General features: G+C 46.9%; 2 protein-coding genes across 3 annotated transcripts; one reads left to right on the top strand and one right to left on the bottom strand.

Moving 5' to 3' along the window:
• Positions 1 to 4,983: 4,983 nt before the first annotated feature.
• Positions 4,984 to 7,195, bottom strand: LOC128086084 (C-C chemokine receptor type 8-like). Of its 2 annotated transcripts, XM_052694313.1 has the most exons (3): positions 7,034 to 7,195; positions 6,881 to 6,943; positions 4,984 to 6,157 (listed from the first exon to the last, which is right to left on the bottom strand). In XM_052694313.1, exons 2-3 carry the CDS (start codon positions 6,932 to 6,934, stop codon positions 5,078 to 5,080), a joined length of 1,134 nt encoding a protein of 377 aa, XP_052550273.1. In that variant the 5' UTR covers positions 6,935 to 6,943; positions 7,034 to 7,195; the 3' UTR covers positions 4,984 to 5,077. The 2 variants fall into 2 exon arrangements, with proteins under 2 accessions (XP_052550273.1, XP_052550272.1); XM_052694312.1 differs by having other exon boundaries at positions 6,881 to 7,195.
• Positions 7,196 to 8,202: 1,007 nt separating this feature from the next.
• On the top strand, positions 8,203 to 15,080 carry SLC25A38 (solute carrier family 25 member 38). The gene is made up of 7 exons (XM_052694318.1): positions 8,203 to 8,315; positions 8,566 to 8,687; positions 8,907 to 8,991; positions 9,766 to 9,945; positions 10,361 to 10,529; positions 11,138 to 11,304; positions 12,473 to 15,080. The coding sequence occupies exons 1-7, from the start codon at positions 8,295 to 8,297 to the stop codon at positions 12,593 to 12,595; spliced, it is 867 nt and encodes a 288-aa protein (XP_052550278.1). The 5' UTR covers positions 8,203 to 8,294; the 3' UTR covers positions 12,596 to 15,080.
• Positions 15,081 to 20,448: the final 5,368 nt, after the last annotated feature.

Raw genomic sequence — 20,448 nt, 5'->3', positions numbered from 1 at the left:
TGTGAACCATCCTATCTCTGGGCATAGCTGGATGTTACCACAGCAGAGAAGAGATGGAGAAGCACTTCTAGGTAGGAGGAGTCCTTCTGGAAGGATCATTTCTAGTAATTCCCTATAGTGGAGCCATCCCACAGAGTGCATGTCTCAAGGAGAGGCATGAACAAAGTGATACCTCAGGCTGAATTTACTTTTAGGGTGGATACTTCCTAAGGAAAACAAATAAACTAACAAACCTTGCAAAACATGGGGCTGCACACCTTCACCAGAATCCCAGCAGTCGTACTTCTTCCTCCCTGATGGTGGTGTGAGGCACATGGTGAGCAGCTCACAGATGTGTGGGGCAAATCGCAGAACTCTTCCATTGACATTCTACAGATCTCTTTGCTGACTGAAGCTACATTTCAAGATGAAGCTGAGGTTGCTGTTTCTGTATGAATCTCAGGTAAAAGAACCAAGCTCATAGATTTGTGGTTGGCACAGGTCTTCAGTGAGTCACTCCTTGGCTACTACCCTGCTAGCTGAGCACAGCAGCACATTCAGAAGCTTTGGTCTGCACCTGGGTTAACAGTTTTTAAGAAAGCCAGGGCCATGACTGACATCTATCTGCTGAACATTGTCTTTTCCCTCCCCTTCTTGGCTCAATACTCCATTTTGGTGGAATATTCCTTCTGCTTGGCTGCCTGCCCCAAGGAAGCAAACATCTCCTGGAGTAAGAGTGATGTGGCTGGGCTACTGGTGGGAAAGTGGTGCAGAGCCCACCCTCAGCCTCACAGCCACATTATGGATAAGAGCTAATTTGGTCAGCATGCTGTCTGCAACTTCCCTGCTGCTCCCCTAAGAGGGTGATTGAAAAACCGTACAGGCATATCGAAGATACATAGGAGGATACAGGTTACCAGTAAAGTCAGCCTCCTGCACAGGAGCTTGTAAAAGGAGTTACATTGGGCATAGACATATTTCCTCCAGGAACACAGCTTTTACTCACTCCTTTTTACTCTGTGTTTTACACATACCAATAGTGAATCAAGAGGAAACAAGACTGAATGTGAGTGACTGTTACTTTTATCTCGGTTTTAAGATGATACACATGAGAATATCTGACTATGTGATGTGCCCAAGTTGTTCTGACTTCCCTTCAACCTGTCTCACTACAGCAAAAAGACCAAGATCAGGATGTAAAGCTGAGTAGCAGAAGTGAGTGGGGACCAATGCTGAAACTGTGGCGGGCTCCTTTTGAGCAAACAAGTGACCATGCACTGTGTCTGTGCAGAGCAGACGAGCTCAGCCAACCTGAGCAGCTGCTGGGACAGCCCTGCAAGTTGGAGTCACTGTGATGCTGTTCAGGCTCAAGGAAGATGCAGAGGGTTTCTTCTGCTGTCCTGCGCTCATAGTGCCCTTGAACGCAGCTCAGAGCAGGCAACTCCCAGGCCTGTCCTTTCAGAAAGGAACACAGAGAACTGCATGTTCTGCTGCCCACACATCATCAGGATGTGGGTCTCACCTCCGCCCCTGCGGCAGCAGCAGCTCGCAGCGCCAGGCTGCAGCGGGGAGCTGAGGTTGGTCCGACTCCCAGCGCTGCTGCTGCAAGGAGGGAGGCAGCTGCCTTGGCAGGAAATCTTTAGCGCTGCAGAGAGCTGTGTGCAAGGAGAAAAGCAGCCCCCTTTCAAAACACAGAGAGCTTTGGTGAAGCCCATGGTACTTGACATCTACCAGCTCCTTCATGCAGCGTAACATCGTCCTGACTTGGTTTCTGGTGACCTGCAGCATGACATCTCAATCAGCACCAGAAATTAAAATTTTAATGACAGCAAAATGAGCCCATTTTTGCTACACTGTGGAATTCCAGCTGGGAGGATGCAAAGGAAGAGCACAGCAAACATACCAGCTCACCTGAGCAGCAGAGGATAGGCTGCAGGAGCACCGTGGAGGCACTGTGGGTCTTTGAGTGGTTTCTTTGCTCGAGACTCACTTGAGACTAACACTATGCATAGATCTAAAAGTTCACAGTCACCTCAGAGCATATCACACAAATACAGCACATCCAGAACAAAGAAAACCCCAGCACCCAGGGTGAGCTGCACCCTGTTGTCCTCTCCTCACACCTTTCTGCTCTGCGGCAGAGCCTCACTGCAATCTGTGCACCTCTCATTTTGGTCACCATGCCTAAGCTACCACCTCCACACAGCTTTTCCTGAGATGCATGGAGAAACAACTTCTTGTTTGATTATTTTTGCTATTACTGGAAATTGTCCGCTGGGAGCACGACCTGAGAATAAATAGCAGATATTACTGGGCTTCAGAAGAGCGAGCCTGATGTGGTCCAGGGAGGGAGGGATGACTTTCTGTCAAACTTCGAGACACATACTTCAGAAAAAAATATTTTGCTCTCAATCTACGTGGCTTGGATCCCTTTTAGGCCACAGGTTAACTTGCTGAAAGATCTCTGTCCTGTTTTTGCTAGGTCAGGGGCTGCTTTACTCTACTGCAAATGATGTCCGTTTCAGATCTGACTGCAAAACCTGATGTGCAGGGGCTGGACAAGACAAGTGTTGGTGAAATTTAGCAAAAAAAAAAAAAATGCTTTGTTCATACATAGAGGAGGAAGGGGAAAACGTGGAAATGGACAACAAGCATTTGATAAGGAGCCTCCTGTTACTGAAGGGACATTTTTCCAATGCAGATACCCAACTCCTGAGCCTGCTTGTCTGTGGGTATGAAGGGGGTATAGCTCTGAAGGGTGGCACAGTGGTAGCATGGGCAGACAGAGAGTGTAGGCAGTGAGAAGGGATGGAAATGATTCTGCATTTCCCATTATTCTGTTATTTGAAGGTACTGCTATTTTCCTGCAGTGATCTTGTGATGGAAATTGAATGACTGTGCCAGCTGCTGGGGGGAGAGCTGTGCCATGCAAGGAAGGCTTTTGTCTGCAAGTCAGTTTTACAGAATCCTTTATTGCAGGATGCATGCCATGAAATCCTGCAGTGGTGCACATACAAATATGTGCTGTGGGAAAGCAGAGGTTGTTGCCATCCTTGTGCTACGAGCAAGGTATGATATAGAGCACTACTGCTGCAAACCTCCAGGGGATAAAGATAGCTGGTGCTGGCATCCTGTTCACCACACTTCAGCTTCAACCTTAATTTCTGTGAAACCCATTCTTGGGCATTTAAATGCTTGCGCATACAAAAAAAAGAGTCATGTTGAACAAAGGTGGCAAGTTGCCCAAATGGCAGGAGCTGCAGTGCAGAGCTGGTATTGAGGAAGTGGTTAAAACTCATCTTTTCACAGTCTTCGCTTTATCATTTGGGGAATCTGTCACTGCCCACATGAAGGAACATTACCTGTAGTATACATTGTTATCAACCTGTTCTTGTAAAAGACTGCATTTTGCAGATCACCAATATGGATGCACATTAAAATAAACACTATCTGACGATCAGCAGCTAAAGAGAATTGCCTTCTGAGTTTTGTTCTGATCTTCTCTAGGAAATAACCTCAAGGGTACTTGAAAGGTGTGGGGATTTTACCAGGGGAGGCTGACTTGCTAGAAGATAACCTGCCTGAAGACAACCTGCTCTCAGTCTCTTTCTCCCAGGGAGAAGGAAAGAGGGAGAAAGAGAGAGGAGGTGGCTGGAGAAATGGTCAGTTATGTGAATCTGCCAGGGCAGATGAAAATGTGCAATCTGAAATAATCAATGATAGGACAGGGGAGTTCCTCAGATCTTGCATTTACACTGCAGGAAGAATCTTTATTATAAAACTTAAAACAGGGTGATATCCTGTAGAGAAAAATATACAAGGAACAAAAACTTCAAAGCACCATTGCATTTATCTGTCAATATTTGTGCTACCTCCTGCAGATCCCCAGGAAGATTTTACCCATCACTCTTACCATATAACAGTAATTTATTTGCTGCTTGCCTAATTCACTCATTCACTAAGCTCTATCTGGAAACTTTGCTTAGATATCAGGTAGGAGCTAAGCCCTGGAGTGATTCCTTAAACTGAGGGACTGTTTCCCTTCACAAAGCATGCTCTCAACCCTGCGATGAGCACAGTCACCACCTGTAGGATAAATCCACTCTGCTGAGACAAGTGAAAGAGCTGCCTGCTGTCCCAAGCTTGGAAATGAGAGCTATTCCTCCCGACACCAGGCTCTCATCCACTCTCCAAAATTAGACATTTGTTCATGCAGACCAGAAGACGGTGGCTTTCAGCCCCAGTGCCATAACCATCATCCATTTGGTATTAGTATGCAAACCACTGACCTTTCCTTAGGGGAGACTTAGTTGTCTCCCTCAGAGTGGCAGCTCACTCAGGATGCGTGAGGAATTAAATAAGCATTAAAAAAAAAAAATATTATACATGCATTTTGTCAACATCTAGGTGAGGAATACTGAGGTGTGACTTTGACACCCTATCTGCATAGAGAGGCTGCGTATTCCCATCCTTCAAGGTTTTCATCATTTCATTAGGAATATTGGAGGACCGTGTGTCCTGTGCTGGAGGGACAGGGCATTCCTCTTGGTGTGAAGTCTGTTAATAATTTTTCAGCCTCACTTCCACAAAGTCGATTGGGCAGAAGGAGCTACTGGAAGGGGAGGAAGATGATAAAAAAGATGCTAAAAAATAAGAATCCCAAATAATACAAGCAGGCTTAAGCAAATGATTCTACTTTTCTGGTACCTCCTGTCCTAAAAAGTTGTCTGAACAGTGCATCCCCATACTTCCCTGTGATAGAGACAAAAGTCTTCTTTGATAAACTATTCAGCTGGTGGGCAGGGGGTACCTGATGAATTTTGCAAGGTGATTTTCAGTGTTTGAAGTTCTCATTCACATTTGCTAAGCATGGGACAGAATAGTGTCCCTGTTCAGAATGGTGTCAGAGTACATGAAAGAGCAAGGTGCACTACAGCTTGCTCTGGTATTGTGTGATTTCCTAGTCTTACTTTGATAACAGGCCATTGCACTGAAACCTCCCCCTACAAGGAAACAGAAAGACTGTTTTTATTGAAGTACAGGGAGAATTTCTCGGTTTCAAATCAAGTCTAAAGTACGGAGCTTCTGCCTTGCAGCTCTACAAGATGCTGCCGACGAAAGAGGACTGCGAGGATGCTGTGTACAGAGAGGTGCGTCTGTCCGTGTTGCGTCTGTTGAAGGCACTGTGTCCTTTGCAGATCAAGAGAAAATGGGTATATTTGCCAAAAGCCTCACAGAGGTACTTCTTGAACTTCTCCCCAACAAAGGCGTAGATGATGGGGTTGAGGCAGCAGTGCACAAGGGAGAGTGTCTCGGCCAGCTCCAAGGCCAGGTCAAGCCTTTGGCTAGTCTGGCAGTCATCGATGATATGCAAGCTCCTCATAGAGTCCAAAAAGAGCACGATATTGATGGGGGTCCAGAACAGGAAGAACACAATGACAACGATAAAAACCAATTTCATTGCTTTGTATTTGTTCTGAGTATGGCACCTCTGCAGGTTTCTCAAAATGTTGTGGTAGCAGAAAATGAGGATGCTCACAGGGAACAGCCACCCCATGATGTTGACTTCAGAATTACTGAAGACCTTCCAGCCATTACCGCTGCCAGGGTAGAGAGGGATGCACAGTGTCTTGTTATCATCATCCACTTCCTGGAAGAACACAAGGCCTGGCACTGATGCTAAAATGGCTACTGCCCAAAGGACCAGGCTTGCAATGATTCCATGGGTGGTTGTCCGGACCTGCAGGGCATACACAGAGTGCACAATGGCCAAGTACCTGTCAATGCTCATGATGGTTATGAAGAAGGCGCTGCTGTAGAAACCAATGAAGTAAGCAGAGCTGACAATTTTACACATGGCGTTGCCGAAAGTCCACTGGCTTACCAGGGAGTACTGAGTCAGGAAAGGGAGGGAGAAGACAAAGACGAGGTCAGAGATGGCGAGGTTCAGCAGATACACGTCAGTCATGGCCCTGATTTTCTTAAAGACTGTTAGGACCCAAACAACCAAAGCGTTTCCCGTGAGGCCAACCACAAACAATATAGAGTACAGCACTGGAAAAAATGAAGATGCAAATGATGGAATACTTTCAAATTCACAGTCAGTGTCCAGTTCAGGGTAGTACATGTTATCATAGGGTGCAGAGGAATTAACTGCTGGTGACAAATGGTAATCCACCTGTTCAAGGACAATGAAATTTGTGAGATCCTAATCTCAAATTACATTCCTAGTAAAAATATAGTTCATCTCACATGGAGCCCACAAGTTAAAATCAGGTGTGCCTTGGCCAGGTCAGATGACACAAATGGGGAAAATGGAGAATGAACATGTGTGATGGCTCTGCCCTGACAGGATGAGGGTCTTGAGCCAGAGGGGCAGGGAAGATGAAAGGAAATGCAGCTGCTGTGGTAAATCAGCCTCCTTCCACAGCTTCTTGATGTGCCTAGTTCCCATGTTTGTATCCAGCCTGATCGGCTGGTCCAAGTGCTGGAGGGAGCACCACCAAAATAGCAGTCAAATGGACCAGGGTGCTCAGAGAGCCCTCAGCAGAGGTTTTGCAGCTCAGCTCTATGTTCTGTCGAGATCTTTGTCCAGCTCATGGAGTCAGCTGGGTGCCCACGGCTCCAAAGCCATGCAGCTTCCTGGCAGTGCCCACCACAGCCTGCCCAGCCCACTGAGAGTGGTGAGGGCACATCTCCTGCACAGGGACTTCCCCTGTGACTCTAGGGAGGGCTGTGTGAGCCCTGACAAAAGCAGCCTCCTCTGCAGAAGGTGCCTTCACATACGCTGCTTTCAAAGAACCCCAACCACTGAGATTTGTTCCACATCCTCACTGTCCCCGCCAGAATGACCTCTCCCAGTGACAGCCCCTCAGGAACAAGCCCAGATGCATCCACTCACCAGCAAGTCCTCCTGCTTTCCTCCGGCCAGCAGGCTCCTCAGGTCCCCATCCATAATCCAGTACTGTGTGAAGTGCCAGAAAAATGTCTCAGTGTATAAAGCACATCTGAGAGGTAAGTGTATCTTCATACATATATAGTGGCAAGTGCTTACCTTAGTTTACCTTTCAGCACCAAGCCGCCAGCAAAGTCTTTACCCTAACAGCACAGAATCTCAAAGTGCCTCTTCCTCTGGGTGACAGATGTTATATTCAAGGTGCACAAACCCACAAGGCAGTCAGTTCATTCTCTTCAGTTCATGCTTACAGAAAAGGAAACGTGTGTCAGACTTATCTCCTGGATGATCAGTACGTCATTTCACATGAGCAGGAACGTCAATGAAAGAGCTCTGTCACTCACCCCACGCGTCTGCCAGGTGTCCTGTCTACCACTGGGCGCCCAGCACCGTTGCCCTGCATCACCGTGAGGGGGAAGCAGCACTGCTGTTCTTGCACACCAGGGACTATCGGGGAAGATGTCTGTGGGGGACGTCCCAGTGATGCAGATGAACAGGAGCCTGCATGTCACCCTTGTCAAAACCTGCACCAGTGGAGGTGACCCCACTGTTACTGTCCCCATCGTGCTGGGTCACCTCCTCATTCATCGTGATCATAACGAGAGAGCAAAGCTCCTCCAGCCCCACAGCAAGGTGGGCACCAGGATGCCACAGTACTGCCAGAGCATCCAGCTCCTGCGTGGGCTGTGAGCTGCTCGGCTGCCATTGCCGCAGCCTCTGGTTGGCTCAGCAGGTCCCGGTGTCTGCAGCCGCCCCACGGATGCCCTGGTGGCTCCACGTGGGGATGAGGACGGCTCTGCCAGGGGGCAGCACGGCTGTGGGGTCTTTGGAGCCAGGGGCACCCAGCTGCCGCCATGAGCTGGACAAAGCAGCCTGACGCACCACCCCAGCACCACAAAAACCTCCACACAAACGCACCTCACTTGGGTTTGCCAGCTTTATTGGAGGTGAAAGCTCACACCACTAGGCCAGCACTTTGAGACACGTGTAATTCATTGTGTCCTCAAAGCAGGAGCCAAACAAGGTGCCGACTCACAGAATCACTGATTCGTGACCCCTCAGAACGCGGGGTCTCAAACCAGAGAAAGAAGCCCAAAGCAGCTTTCTAAACACAGCGCTCATCTCCAGGCCGCTCCACCACACACACCCGTGCTTAGTGATGCCCGCAGCACCGACCCATCACACGCCCGGGATGCAATAAGCCATAACTGACGCATCCCTCGGCACGCTAAGGGTTAAGCGTTGCGCATGCGCGGCTCGATCCCGCCGCCGTCCGAGCCCGCGCTGGGATTGGCCGTCGGCGGAAAGGTCCGCGCGTCATTGCCGCCCGCCGCGCTCACTGGTTCAGCGGGGCGCTGGGATGCCGGGGCGAGAGGACGAGGTAATGACGTGCGTCCGGCCCGCTGCGGCGCACGCGAAGCTCGCCGGGGTCCCGCGCGGCTCCCCCTGCATGGCAGACGGGGGGGGCGGCCCGCGTCGCCCGCTGCCCGGCGCCCCGTGTGCGGGCGGGGTGCGAGGTGCGGGACCCGGCCGCGCGGCCGCGCCTGAAAGGAGCGATTTTCCGCCCTTCCCGTTCCTTGCGACGCGGTTTAGAGGCGGATAAAGCAGCCATGTCCCCCGTTCCCCTCCAGATGCACCCCGTGCTGAAGGCCTTCGTCTGCGGCTCCATCAGCGGCACCTGCTCCACGCTACTCTTTCAGCCCCTCGATCTGCTGAAGACCCGCCTGCAGACCTTGCAGCCGGCCGTGGGAGGGTGAGGGCTGTGGGGTCGCGCCGGGCGCCCTTGGAGGGTAACTGGGTGGGTAATTGGACGGGTAACTGGTTCCGAGGCCCTATGGAGCAGCGGCGTGTTCTGGAAGGAGCGGCCAAGGGGCCACGAGGAGAGTATGAGGGCCGGGGTGACACGTGGAGGTGCGGCGATGGGCCCGGTGGTGCGGGGAGGCATTGGAGTGCTGTCTGGTATTCCTTCCAGGTCCGGTCGTGCTGGGATGGTGACGGTGCTTTTCAGGGTGGTTCGAACTGAAAGTCTTCTGGGGCTGTGGAAAGGCGTCTCTCCCGTAAGTGGCTCTTCCGACCTTGACTTAATAATTACATGCACAAGCAAACCTGCCGTTTATTGATAACTAAGGACTGGATTGAAGTGTCTGGCTCCTGTACAATTATGAACGAAATCATGTGATGTGGATGGTTAAATCCCCTTGTAAGAAGTTAATGGTTAATGTGGTGAGTGCCACTGGTGCATTCACTGCGCATTTGCAATCCAGAGCAGCTGAATGCACGAATAAACTTTGTAAACATGAGTGGCAGCTGCACCAACCTCATTCTGTTTTGGGATACTGTCTTTACTATGAGAGTGGTGAGGTGCTGGAACAGCTGCCCAGAGAGGTTGTGGATGCCCCGTCCTTGGAGGTGTTCAAGGCTAGGTTGGATGGGGCCCTGGGCAGCCTGGTCTGGTATTAAATGTGGAGATTGGTGGACCTGCATGTGGCAGGGGGGTTGGAGATTCATGGTTCTTGAGCTCCCTTCCAAACCTGGCCGTTCTGTGATCCTGGCCCCACTTGAACCCACTGCATCTAAGTGGCATTAGTTTTTCCTCCTCTTCTTTCCTTAGCCTCTGTTGACTTGACTCCTGCCCATTAGATTTATGAACAGTGATGAGATCCTTGCTCTTTCAGCCTTTCTTCATAAGGGAGGTGCTCCAGGCCCCTCATGACCTTTGTCACCATCTTTGTGACACTCTTCCTTATGCCCCAGGAAACCATTGGCTTTTAGTGATATGTTTTGTCTAAAGTATGTTTTTTCTGTCTTTCTTTGCTTCTGCTTCTGTGAAGTCCTTTGCAAGATGTATTCCTGGGGTCGGGATTTACTTCAGCACTCTGTACACCATGAAGCAGAAGTTTCTAGGGGACCGTTCACCCACAGCCCTGGAGTCTGTCTTTCTGGGTGCCACTGCACGTGCAGTATCTGGGATTTGCATGTTGCCAGTAACAGTGGTGAAGACACGGTATGAAGTGAGTATGACTTTCTAATTAGTTCACTGTTAATGATGTCACATTCCTTTCTCCTGATGACAGACATTTTTGTCAGGAGGAAATTGCTGCCCCTTGGTACAGCCAAGGATTGTAGTCGTGGTGTCATCCTGCTTCACACATTAGGCCACAATTGCCAAGCCACACCACTGATAACTAGGCAGAAAGTGAATGTGAAACTCACACTGAGATTTTCAGGTTCTGTTTGTATGCAGTGCCTCTGTAATTGTAGGATACTTTTTGTTTTACCTTCTAGAGGCTGAGGTAGGTGGAACACAGTTTTTTGCCTTGGCCTGTCCTCTCTACTGCCATCTCTTGTATCAGATGAGAACACTGGCCTCAGGGTGTGAGTGGAGCTCCTTGGCATGTGATGACTGACTCTTACCTACCTCTGCAGAGTGGAAGATTTGGCTATGGGAGCGTGTATGGAGCTCTGAAGAGTATCTATCAGACAGAAGGGGCTCGTGGCATGTTCAGTGGGCTCACTGCCACCCTGCTACGGGATGCACCTTTCTCTGGGATCTACCTGATGTTCTACACGCAGACCAAAAAACTCACACCTCAGGGTAAGGCTGAACTTTGGAGGCTGTGACATAAAACATTGCTTTTCTCTCATTGTGCCCTAAAATTCCCTGCTCTGCTTATTGCACGCATCATCAGTAGTTCAGTTACTCTGTTGTGGGGCTTTAGGTGAGATGTTTGCCTTTTGGTTGTGGAGAGCTAATAGATCTCATGTCAGTATAGAAATGGAAATTGGACCAAGATTTACTGTCTTTTTGAGGACTCTTGCTTAAGGTAGGTGAGTGATGCATAAGTTAGGGTAGTGAAGAACTGAAAGAGGGGATGTGTTCAGCAGTGGTTTCTGCTGCTGGTTGTATTGTATACTGATTAGTTTCCACTGAGCTGGGGTTTCTGCTTATGGAACTGGCTGAGGCAAGACTTAAACAACTTTTCCTTATCTGAGTTCTTGTTACATTCAGTTCCTTAGCAGTGAGTGCTTTAAACTGTTCTAACTTGTAGCCATTTTTCCCCTTCTGCTCTACCCTCAGGAGATTTTAACTTCTGTCATGTTCTGCCATTGATTCTATGGTTCAGTAGATTTTCACTTCATTACGCAGTGAGGGTATTACTGGCCTCTTTTGTATCTGAGTGGGTTCCCTCTTCTCTGTCACAGTCCAGCTGGATCCAGTGCTCATGCCTGTGGTGAATTTTGGCTGTGGGATCTTCGCGGGAATCTTGGCTTCACTGGCAACGCAGCCTGCTGATGTCATCAAAACACACATGCAGCTGTCCCCTAAAAAGTACCGCAGGACAAGCCAGACCATTGCCTTCATCTACAGGGTAAGGCGAATCTCTTCTAATTGGTGCAGCTGCAGCCTTGCTTCTGAGTCTTTGTGCCCACAGCACAGTTATGCTGAGTAAGTTGTCTGTATGCTCTTGCAGTCTGGCTATTCAGTGTGAGCGTTTTCAGAAGATGAGGGGGGACATTCTGGGGGAGTCTGAGGCTGAATCTCTTGTTACTGTTTTTTGCGTGGGGAATTTTGCTCAGGGAATTAACTGGATGGGTGCTGTGGTTGATGGTTTGAAGGCAGATGTTTCAGTCTGTTCCTTGAGTTTCTTTGTATTTAATAGGCTATTAGCACTACTCAGATTATTTCCTGCTCCTCTTGAATGGATTACAAGGGAGTGGAACTTGCTCCCCAATTACTCTTGCCATTCCCAAATCCTTTAACTGTTTGCACAAAATTACAGAAGATAGGCAGTTGAAGAGTAAGCTGTGCCCACCTTTGTGCTCTAATTCCACGAGTATCTCTCCACACAGATCTGCCTCATGCATCAAGCTGCTGAATGATTACGCTTCAGTTGTCTGCTATGCCTTTGTCTTAACACTGGTGGTTACTTTAGCATGGAATGTGAGCTTGGAGTAGCTGTGCTTGCAGCTGCTGCCACCTGTGTAGGCACATTTGTAATTACCACACTAAGGCAAAGGGTTTCCTTAGAATGTAGTAGATCTTAGCAGCTTTGCTTTGTTTTCTTTCCTAAACAAGAATCTCTATTTGTGTATGGATTTTTTTTTTTTTTTTTTTTTTGTGCATGAACTGTTTCCTCCTAACAGATGTATTTATTTTCAGTACTTAAAAATTTCGGTTTTTAAAGAACAGTTATGTTATTTTTGTGTACAGGAATGAGCACTAAAACAAGGACAAGTCATTTTCCTGAAGCAGATTGAAACGATTGCTCCTTGACGTTTTCTTTGTCAGGCTAGAGTGTGGCTTTCCCTGTCCTTTGTTATTTTGGCATACCCTTCTCCTTTTTTCAGTGGGTGCCCTCTAATTGCACAGTGTTTTGGGTTCTTGCTAAAGGTTGAATGTAATTTAAGCCTGGATCTTTCAGAGGCTGATCTGAATCTGAGCTGAAATACATGCTGGGCTGTTCCATGTAATAAATGATGAGGATTTAAAATGCTGGAGGTAGATGGTAATGGATTGCTGTTTGTTTTCTGCTGCAGGACTTTGGGTTGGTTGGCTTCTTCCGAGGCGGTGTGCCTCGTGCCCTCAGGCGTACTTTGATGGCAGCAATGGCGTGGACTGTATATGAGCAGATGATGGAAAAAATGGGCTTGAAATCCTGACTGACTTGCACTGGAACTGCCCAGCCTCACTCCTTCTCCTGCTTGCTGTGACCAGCTGGCACTGGAAAGCTCCCAGCTCCAAGGAGGAATAAGCCTTGCTCAGCTGGGAGGAAGAAAGCCCTTCTGAGGCAGAGGATTAGGCCTTTAGGGAAGTAGAAGGAAGAAAGATCAAATCTTTGCATCTTTTGATCAGTGCATTCCAGAAGGACTGTACTTGGGACTGCCTTGGGCAGGGTTTCCACAGCATGGTATCTATGCTGAGAGAAGCCCATTTGAAAAATAGCTCTGTGCTCGCCGCCTTTATGCAATGAGAAATTGCTGAGTGTCTGAGGAGAAAACAGTGAGGGCAGTGTTGACTGCTGAACCTGCTTGTGTTTTCCTTGCTGTCTGGCCAGTAAGGCCATCATGGTACACCATCTGATGCAGATCCTTCTTCCTCATATGCTTTGTTCTCCCCGGGAGCACTGCAGACCACAGTAGGAGACTGGATATGTGTCTTGATGTTTATAATGCAAGAGTGGATGGAAGAGAAAAGAGGCCCCGAGGGAAAACTAGGAATACATCTTCTGTCATTATTTTTGTACTGTGCTTGATAGCAGAGAAGGTAATGTGCACCTCCCTGCTGTGTTGCCTCATTTGGTAACTGAGCATCTTAACACTTCAAATACATTTCTGTAGCTACAACAGCATTTGCAGTGGAATTAGAAAGAGTAAGGCACTTTAAACCAGAAATAGAGAGCGCATTAGTTGCTACCAAAGTTCTCCTGATTCCCTGAAAGACATTTTTCCTGCTGGTCAGACTATATCAGGAAAACTCAAATGTTTTTCATCCAGTTGTACTGGAGACTTACTCGCTTCCTGTTGCTCATTTGCTGATCCCTCTGCTCCTTAGACGTAGCTTTTAAGATCATAGCTTCTGGAGCGTAAATGTATGATGGAAGCAGGTACAGATACTGACACTTTAAATTCCCCTGAGAAGCCACTACTGACTGCATGTGGAATATCTTTGGTTTGAGAGAAGAGGCTGTTCTTTTCTCTAAGCTTTCTCCAAAGTTTGAGGGGTTTGAGTGTTTGGTAAGGACAAAGAAACCCTGGACAGATTGTCAGACGTTCGTTTTCTTTTAGCAGGTAGCCTGTTCTTATTTTAGTATTCCTGAGTTTAAACTTGGAGATGAAATGTGTGTGTGTGTATATTCCCTATGCATTTTAGTTGCTGATGTAGCAATGGGAAAGCACTGTACAAATTGTGCACATAGAGGCATAATGAGGCACGTGAGCAAGGAAAGCTAGGTGACAAATCTTGTATTAAGTTATGTCCTCATTAGAAATCTAAAATGCAGGAATACTTCAGTGGCTTTTAGGCCCTCTCCTTCTGCCTGGTCAAGTAACAAAGACCTGAAGAATCTAGTTGACTGCTGGTGTCTTCAAAGTCAACTGATTTTTATCTGGGTTCTAGGCTAATGCTGTGTTAGATTTTTCTTCTTCAAAGCCCTTCCATTGCCTGCACTTTCTGGAGAACGAGGAGGCTCTTCATTGTTGCAGCAGTGTGAAAAAGTGTGTGCTTCTGACATGTGAACTAGCCTGGGCTCTTGGCGTTTAACAAACCTAAGTTTCACCACCTGTTTCATCAGTGGTTGGTGTTGTAAATCCAAAGACCTCTCTAGACATGAGCCAGTGAGTTTTGTCATGCGAGTTTGTTTTTATTATTTCTCTTGTTGCTTCCCTTACATATGGGGTAAGAGAGAGCCTGAGGTTCTGCTTTGCCATCTGACATCTGTATCAGTAGGCAGGAAGACTCAGCTTCCTCAGCTCTGATCCTTACTACCCCTCACCCTTTTACTCTCTTCAAAAACATTCTATTTCTAGAGTGATTTGTTGAAGTTACTTTTTGATAGTTATACCAAGTCAAAAACAATTTTTTGGGTATATTGCTTGTGATGTTCTGTGCTTCTAATGAACAACAAATTATTGTTGTGCAACTTAAATGCAAATAAAAACCAAAGAAAATTCCAGAGGCAGGTACTGAGTCTCCTGTCTGCATAACCCCTGCAATTCAGTGCTAACAATCCCAGCAGATAATCACTGACAAAGTCATTTTAGCCTGGATTTTGGAGAAGCTAAGGTGACAGTGTGAGCTATTTAGATTGCCAGATCACCATCAGACCCCTCTCCCAGTGACCTCACTTGTTGGCAATTCAATGTTAGTGAACGTGCATTGATTCTGTTATTCCTGCAGCTGTGCTCTAAGAACACAACTGGTTAACAGATGGAGGCAGTCAGTATTTACTTGAAAATTATAAAGATACAGGAGAAATAGTCTGATTGTCTATTGATTTTGTGTTATTTCCATGCTGCCTGTAGTGTTTTTGTTTTTTTTTTTTTTGACTGGAGCTTTGGGACAGTATTTTGAGTGTATGTTTACATGAAATATTTATGTGATAAGGAATATATTTATATTAAAAGCTGTGGTTACCAAAATTAACAATGTCTTCTGAATATTTCTTTCAAAAAAGAAAATCTAAAGGGGTGGGATGGAGAAGAGGCTTAGGAAAAAAGCAAAAGAAGCTTCCCAAGGGAACTGAACTATTGGATGAGCTGAGATTTATGCAAGGCAGTGAGTATTCTCTTCTGGGGGCATAGTAAACACACCTAAATTGTTTTTTATTAAATGGAAAGAAATAATACATAGCAATTCTTGTCTTTCTCACACCATCCTATGTCTGCCTGTTGTGTGTGTCAAAACTGATAAGAAATTTAATCTCAATATCCAGTGTTAAAAATGCTTTCAGATGCTGGCATTCTGAGCACGCTGGGTAGAAACTAACTTTTTCATCTCCAGCCAACCTGAACTGTGCTATTCAGGCAGTCTGCTCTTAACAAAAGGCCGGAAATTGTGCCTGGGATTTCATTTTCCACTGCAAAGCATGGTGCAAGGAGACAGCTGACTGCTGACCTCCTCTTGTCATAGTGCTGACCTGGGATTCATAGCATGCAGAGCTCCCAGAGCTGCTGCCTTGCAGACCCACATTCACTTCAGAGGGTGTTTCTGTTCGCACCACTGCCAACTGTCCAGCTGGGAGGAGAGATAAGGGACAGGTTTGTCAACCCTGGGGGGGGGGGAAGGGAAAGGGAACAGCTGAAGTCCTTGTAATAAAACATTGCCTTTACTCTGCCCTCTACTAAAAAAAAAACAGGCAAAATGAGGCTAAAGATGAGACATCTGCAACTTCTGTAGAACTAGAAGGCTTTGTTTCTCCAACATGTGAAAGAAAAGCCTTTGGAATGCAGGCCAAGCTGGAATTCATGAAGATAATACTAGTAAGGCTCTAACAGATAGCAGTTCTAACTTCAGTAATGCAGTTGTGTCACATTTTTCTCCCATGAAACTGCAAGCTGAAGGGAAAACTGCATCTTCAGAAATAGAACCCTGCCTCCATGCACTGCATGAGTTGTCACTGCACTGAGTACTAACCTCAGTTTCATGGAGGTTTCAGCACCTTTCTGAAGAAAGCTGTAGCTGTTCCCAGAGCCAGTTTCCACAGAAGTATGTAGCATGATATGCAATGACAAACAGCCTCACAAAATTCAGTCACTGTGTTTGCATAAAGGCAAGTGGGACCACCTCTGGACAAAAGCCACGCAGCTACAGGAGAAGGGTTCTTTCTTTTCCCAGTGTGCCATGCACTCAGTTAAACCTGTACCTGGAAGGACCTGAAGTTCACCTGTTAGGTTGTGCACTGCATGTGTTAATGTCTGCAAACACTGCTTTTGTACAATACTGCACAGCTTCACTGGATATGGGCCCTTCTCCACACATAAAAATGAAACCAAGGTGTAAAAACAGATATGGGGTAATGAAGATAATCTGTTGCTTCAAATAAAAATACCATCAACTTTAAAAAAAAAGAGCGCAACACAAAACACCTCCAGACCTCCATTGACCCTGGTTGCCTTCTGCCAGTTGCCTTTTCTCTCTGTTCTAACAGGATAAGGGAAGCAAAGCCCTCTCCTCCCTTCCCCATGGGGGCTCACCCTGGAACAGACTCTTCCTCTTCATGGTCCAGGGACAGGGGGAAGGGGACCCACAGACAACGTGAGATGAGAAGGAAGGACTCACACAACGTAGAAAAGGTAATGTGTCTTTTATTGACCATAGGAAGACTGTGTTAGCTGGCTAACACCTCTGTTTCCCACCTGTGGGATGTCCTTCCTGAAGCAGTGTGAGGCCGTAATCCTCTCGGCTTGACTATTTCTGCACCTTTGTCAATGGGATCCTAGGCATGGTGCTGCACAACTGTATCCCCTTCACTGGATGCTCATCAGTTCCACTGAATGGAACTGGCAGACCAGAACTTTGTGGGACAGGGAAAAAAAGGCTTAAACAACACCTGTAACACAGTAACTCCATGGATAGCAGGGAGGCTGTGCACAGGCTGGCTGAAGCCAGTGCCTTCACTCTCCATTTCCTCAGTTGCCTTCTGGCAGTGGACCAAAGCACCCTTTCGAGGCACTGGGCCAAGGCATCAGAGAAGCCAGGGTCTCATTCAGCTGAGTTCCCACCTCTTCATTGAGGAATCCTAGGCAACATGAACAGTGCAAACCTTTGTGGGAGATGGCTGTGCATTTATGTTCTCATTTTGGTCTTAGTGCGGATCTTCCTCCACTGACTCCATACTATCTCCTGCATGACACCTCCAGACATGCTAGATGGCAAAGATGGAGCCCAAAGATCTGCCTTCCTGATCCTCTCTCATGTCACCCACCAAATAAACCATTCAATCCATTCTTCAGAGGATCCCTTCTGCACAGATGTCTGTGCAGCAGCCAGGTGGCTTTCCCTCCACTTGGGGATTCCATTACAGACTCCTTGCTCAGAGGTGGCTCCTAGCAAGGGCTGTTGCTCTTCCCAGCAGCCTGGGTTAGCTGCCAGGGAGATTGTCTTTCTGAGGCTTTGTGAGCACGCCAGGAACCTCAACCTTGCTGATGGACTTCTCAGAGGTTGGCACTAACTCAGTGATGCTTCTGTGCCATCCTGCCTCAAGTCTCATTGCTGCTGCAGAAGTGACCATATGCTGAGGACTCCTTTCTGTGGATTCACTCCCATGTGCCATCTTGCTTGCTAAGGCTACTCCTATGTTCAGGAAAAGCCTTCTGTGTCCTGTTGGGCATCCTGGGCTCCAACTCTGCTGCTCTGCACAAGGCTTCTTCAGAGATGTCACTGCCTTGCTGGTACTGACAGTTCAAAATAGCCCCAGACCACACAGATCTGAAATCATAGAGTGATTCTGTGAGCTAGAAAGGACCCACAAATCAAATTCCTGGCTCAACAGTAGAGAAAGTGATCGCATTACTACATTTAATCAGCACACTGCTAATATTTGAGAATACAAAGCAGACCTGAATTAGGCCTCCATTTAATGGGAAATAATCCAGCAGTTGTGGCAGGGGTGTTCTGTCACAAACTCATCCAGTCTAAAACTTAAAACAAAAATATCTTAAAGCCATAATTAGACTTCAGCAAGCTCTGTAATGCTGGGAGCATATTTGTAATAGCCTTGGCCACTTCTCCCAAGCCACCACAGTATTTCATGACTTAGTTTCAAAACTCACCATGAAGGGTCCTGTGTCACCTTTGGCTCAGTGCCATCTGCATACAGATCCCTCCCGTACTGTAGCTTTCTGCACAGAACACAACATACAGCTGTAAGTGAGCTGTCTGTTCATGCTGACACACACAAAAAGTGAAATGAAAATTAGCTCCACTGGATTTCATTAGCACAGATCATAACAGCTATGAAGGTCTTACCCTCATAAAGAAATATCCCAGCTGGTGAAGAAGCAAACTTACTGCAGTAATCAGGATAAGTTTCATTCTTCATCACATGAGAAACATGCAGAGCTGACTTAAAGCAAGCTATGAACAAGAGCTGGAGATCACTTTGAATAGCCTCAAATGCAACACTTATACAGAAAAGCTGTTCTTTCCCAGCTTTTTGCTTATGCCAACAAGAATTTAGGTGAGGCCTCCTTCTCTTTTCCTTCTGTGCTAACTGCCGCACTTGTTGGCTGCACTGAGGGTTTCTAGCACATCCACACCTGTGGATACAGGGTGTTTGTTCTGTGCACCAGCTTTCTGCATCTCAAGTTAGTGACAGGTTGGAACCACACAGCCACAACAGAAACAACCACACAGAAACAAGGAAGCACTTCAGAGCCACAGCTACTGCCGTTCTTCACCTGACTGGTATTAAAGGTGCTGTCATATTTAATTTTTATCTACACATCTTACCCTCCTGGTTTCCATGGATTTAAATCATTGTTAATTGTTCAAATCCACAACCACTGATCTCAATGGTTTTATGACACAAACTTATGTTTTGCTGAAGGCATCTAAGTCTACAAACAGAAATGGACATACACTGAGTAAGAGCTGAAGTCCTGCAGACAGACCTGATCTATGCAGGAAACCTTCTCTAGCTCTGTGGTTTTCTGAAGCCATCTCGCTGCCTAAGCAGTGGACTGAGCTGCAGACTTCAGGCTGCCAAAAACTGACTGCAGCCATTTTAAACTCCTTTAACATTGTCCTGCAAATGGCATCTGGTAGCTGGTGTCCTATCTGCCAATCCTATACACAGAGAACAAAAAATGTATTTAGTTTGTATTTGTGCAAAGATGGGTGCTAGGTGCAAATTTCACAAAGCTAGCACACCTTCAGCAGACCCACAAAATAGTACTTATATTAGTCTGTAGTTACATAGACATTTACTACAAGAAATAGCATTAGATATATCTACTTGTTTTCTATTGGCTCTATGTACCCAAACTAGCATGCATGCTCCCCGCTGTGGAGGAGGCATTTTTGGCTTTAAGCTGAGTCAGTGGTCACCATCTCCATTACACAAGCTGAAAGAGCTGGGTCGGTTCAGACTAGAGAAGGCTTCAAGAAGACCTGATTGTGATCTTTCAGTATCTAAAGGGGGATGATAAGGTAGGAGACATACTTTTCAGCAGAGTCTGCTGTGGTGGTTTCAAACTGAAAGAGGGAAGGTTAAGACTGGATATAACGAACTTATTTATTTATTAACAATAAGGATAGTGAGACATTGCAAAAGGTTGCCCAGAGAGGTGATGGATGCTGTCCTTGGACTCACTCAAGGCCAGGCTGGATGGGGCACTGAGCAGTGATCTAGCTGCAGATGTCCCTGTTCACTGCAGGGGAGCTGGACTAGGTGGCCATTAAGGGTCCCTTCCAACTCAAATGATTCTATGATCTCCCCCTGCCACTTAACCTTTCCCCCAACTACCAGCTGAGAGCTGGGGCTTTTCAGCCTGGAGAAGGCTCCAGGGGGACCTTATAGCAGCCTGCCAGTACCTGGAGGGGGCCGACAGGAAAGCTGTGGAGGGACTTTTTATAAGGGCATGTAGCAACAGGACAGGAGAAATGGTTTTAAAACTCGAAGAGGATAGATTTAGAATAGATGTTAGGAAGACATTATTTCCTGTGAGAGTAGTGAGGCACCTGAACAGGTTGCCCACAGAGGCTGTTAATGCCCCCTCCCTGGAGTTGTTCAAGGCCAGGCTGGATGGGGCTCTGAGCAACCTGGTCTAGTGGGAGGTGCCTATAGTAGAGGAGCTGGAACTAAATGTCCCTTCCAACCCAAACCATTCTATGACTCTGTGATTAGTGATTGAGCCATTTTGAAGTGTCTCAGTACACAAAAAAGTGAATTTTCAGCTTGCTTAAGAAAATAATTAAAAATACTGTCAAGCTTTATGACCCTTCCAAGGCCTTTCATGAGTTGTGGAGCAAGAGCTCTTGCAGATGGAAGAGCTAGTCCACCTGAAAAGGCCCA

This window comes from Tympanuchus pallidicinctus, unplaced genomic scaffold, assembly GCF_026119805.1.
Source record: "Tympanuchus pallidicinctus isolate F22 unplaced genomic scaffold, pur_lepc_1.0 scaffold3, whole genome shotgun sequence".
NCBI classification, from domain to species: domain Eukaryota; kingdom Metazoa; phylum Chordata; class Aves; order Galliformes; family Phasianidae; genus Tympanuchus; species Tympanuchus pallidicinctus.
The sequence above is the reverse complement of the archived record's forward strand: the minus strand, read 5'-3'. Positions and strand labels throughout refer to the sequence as shown.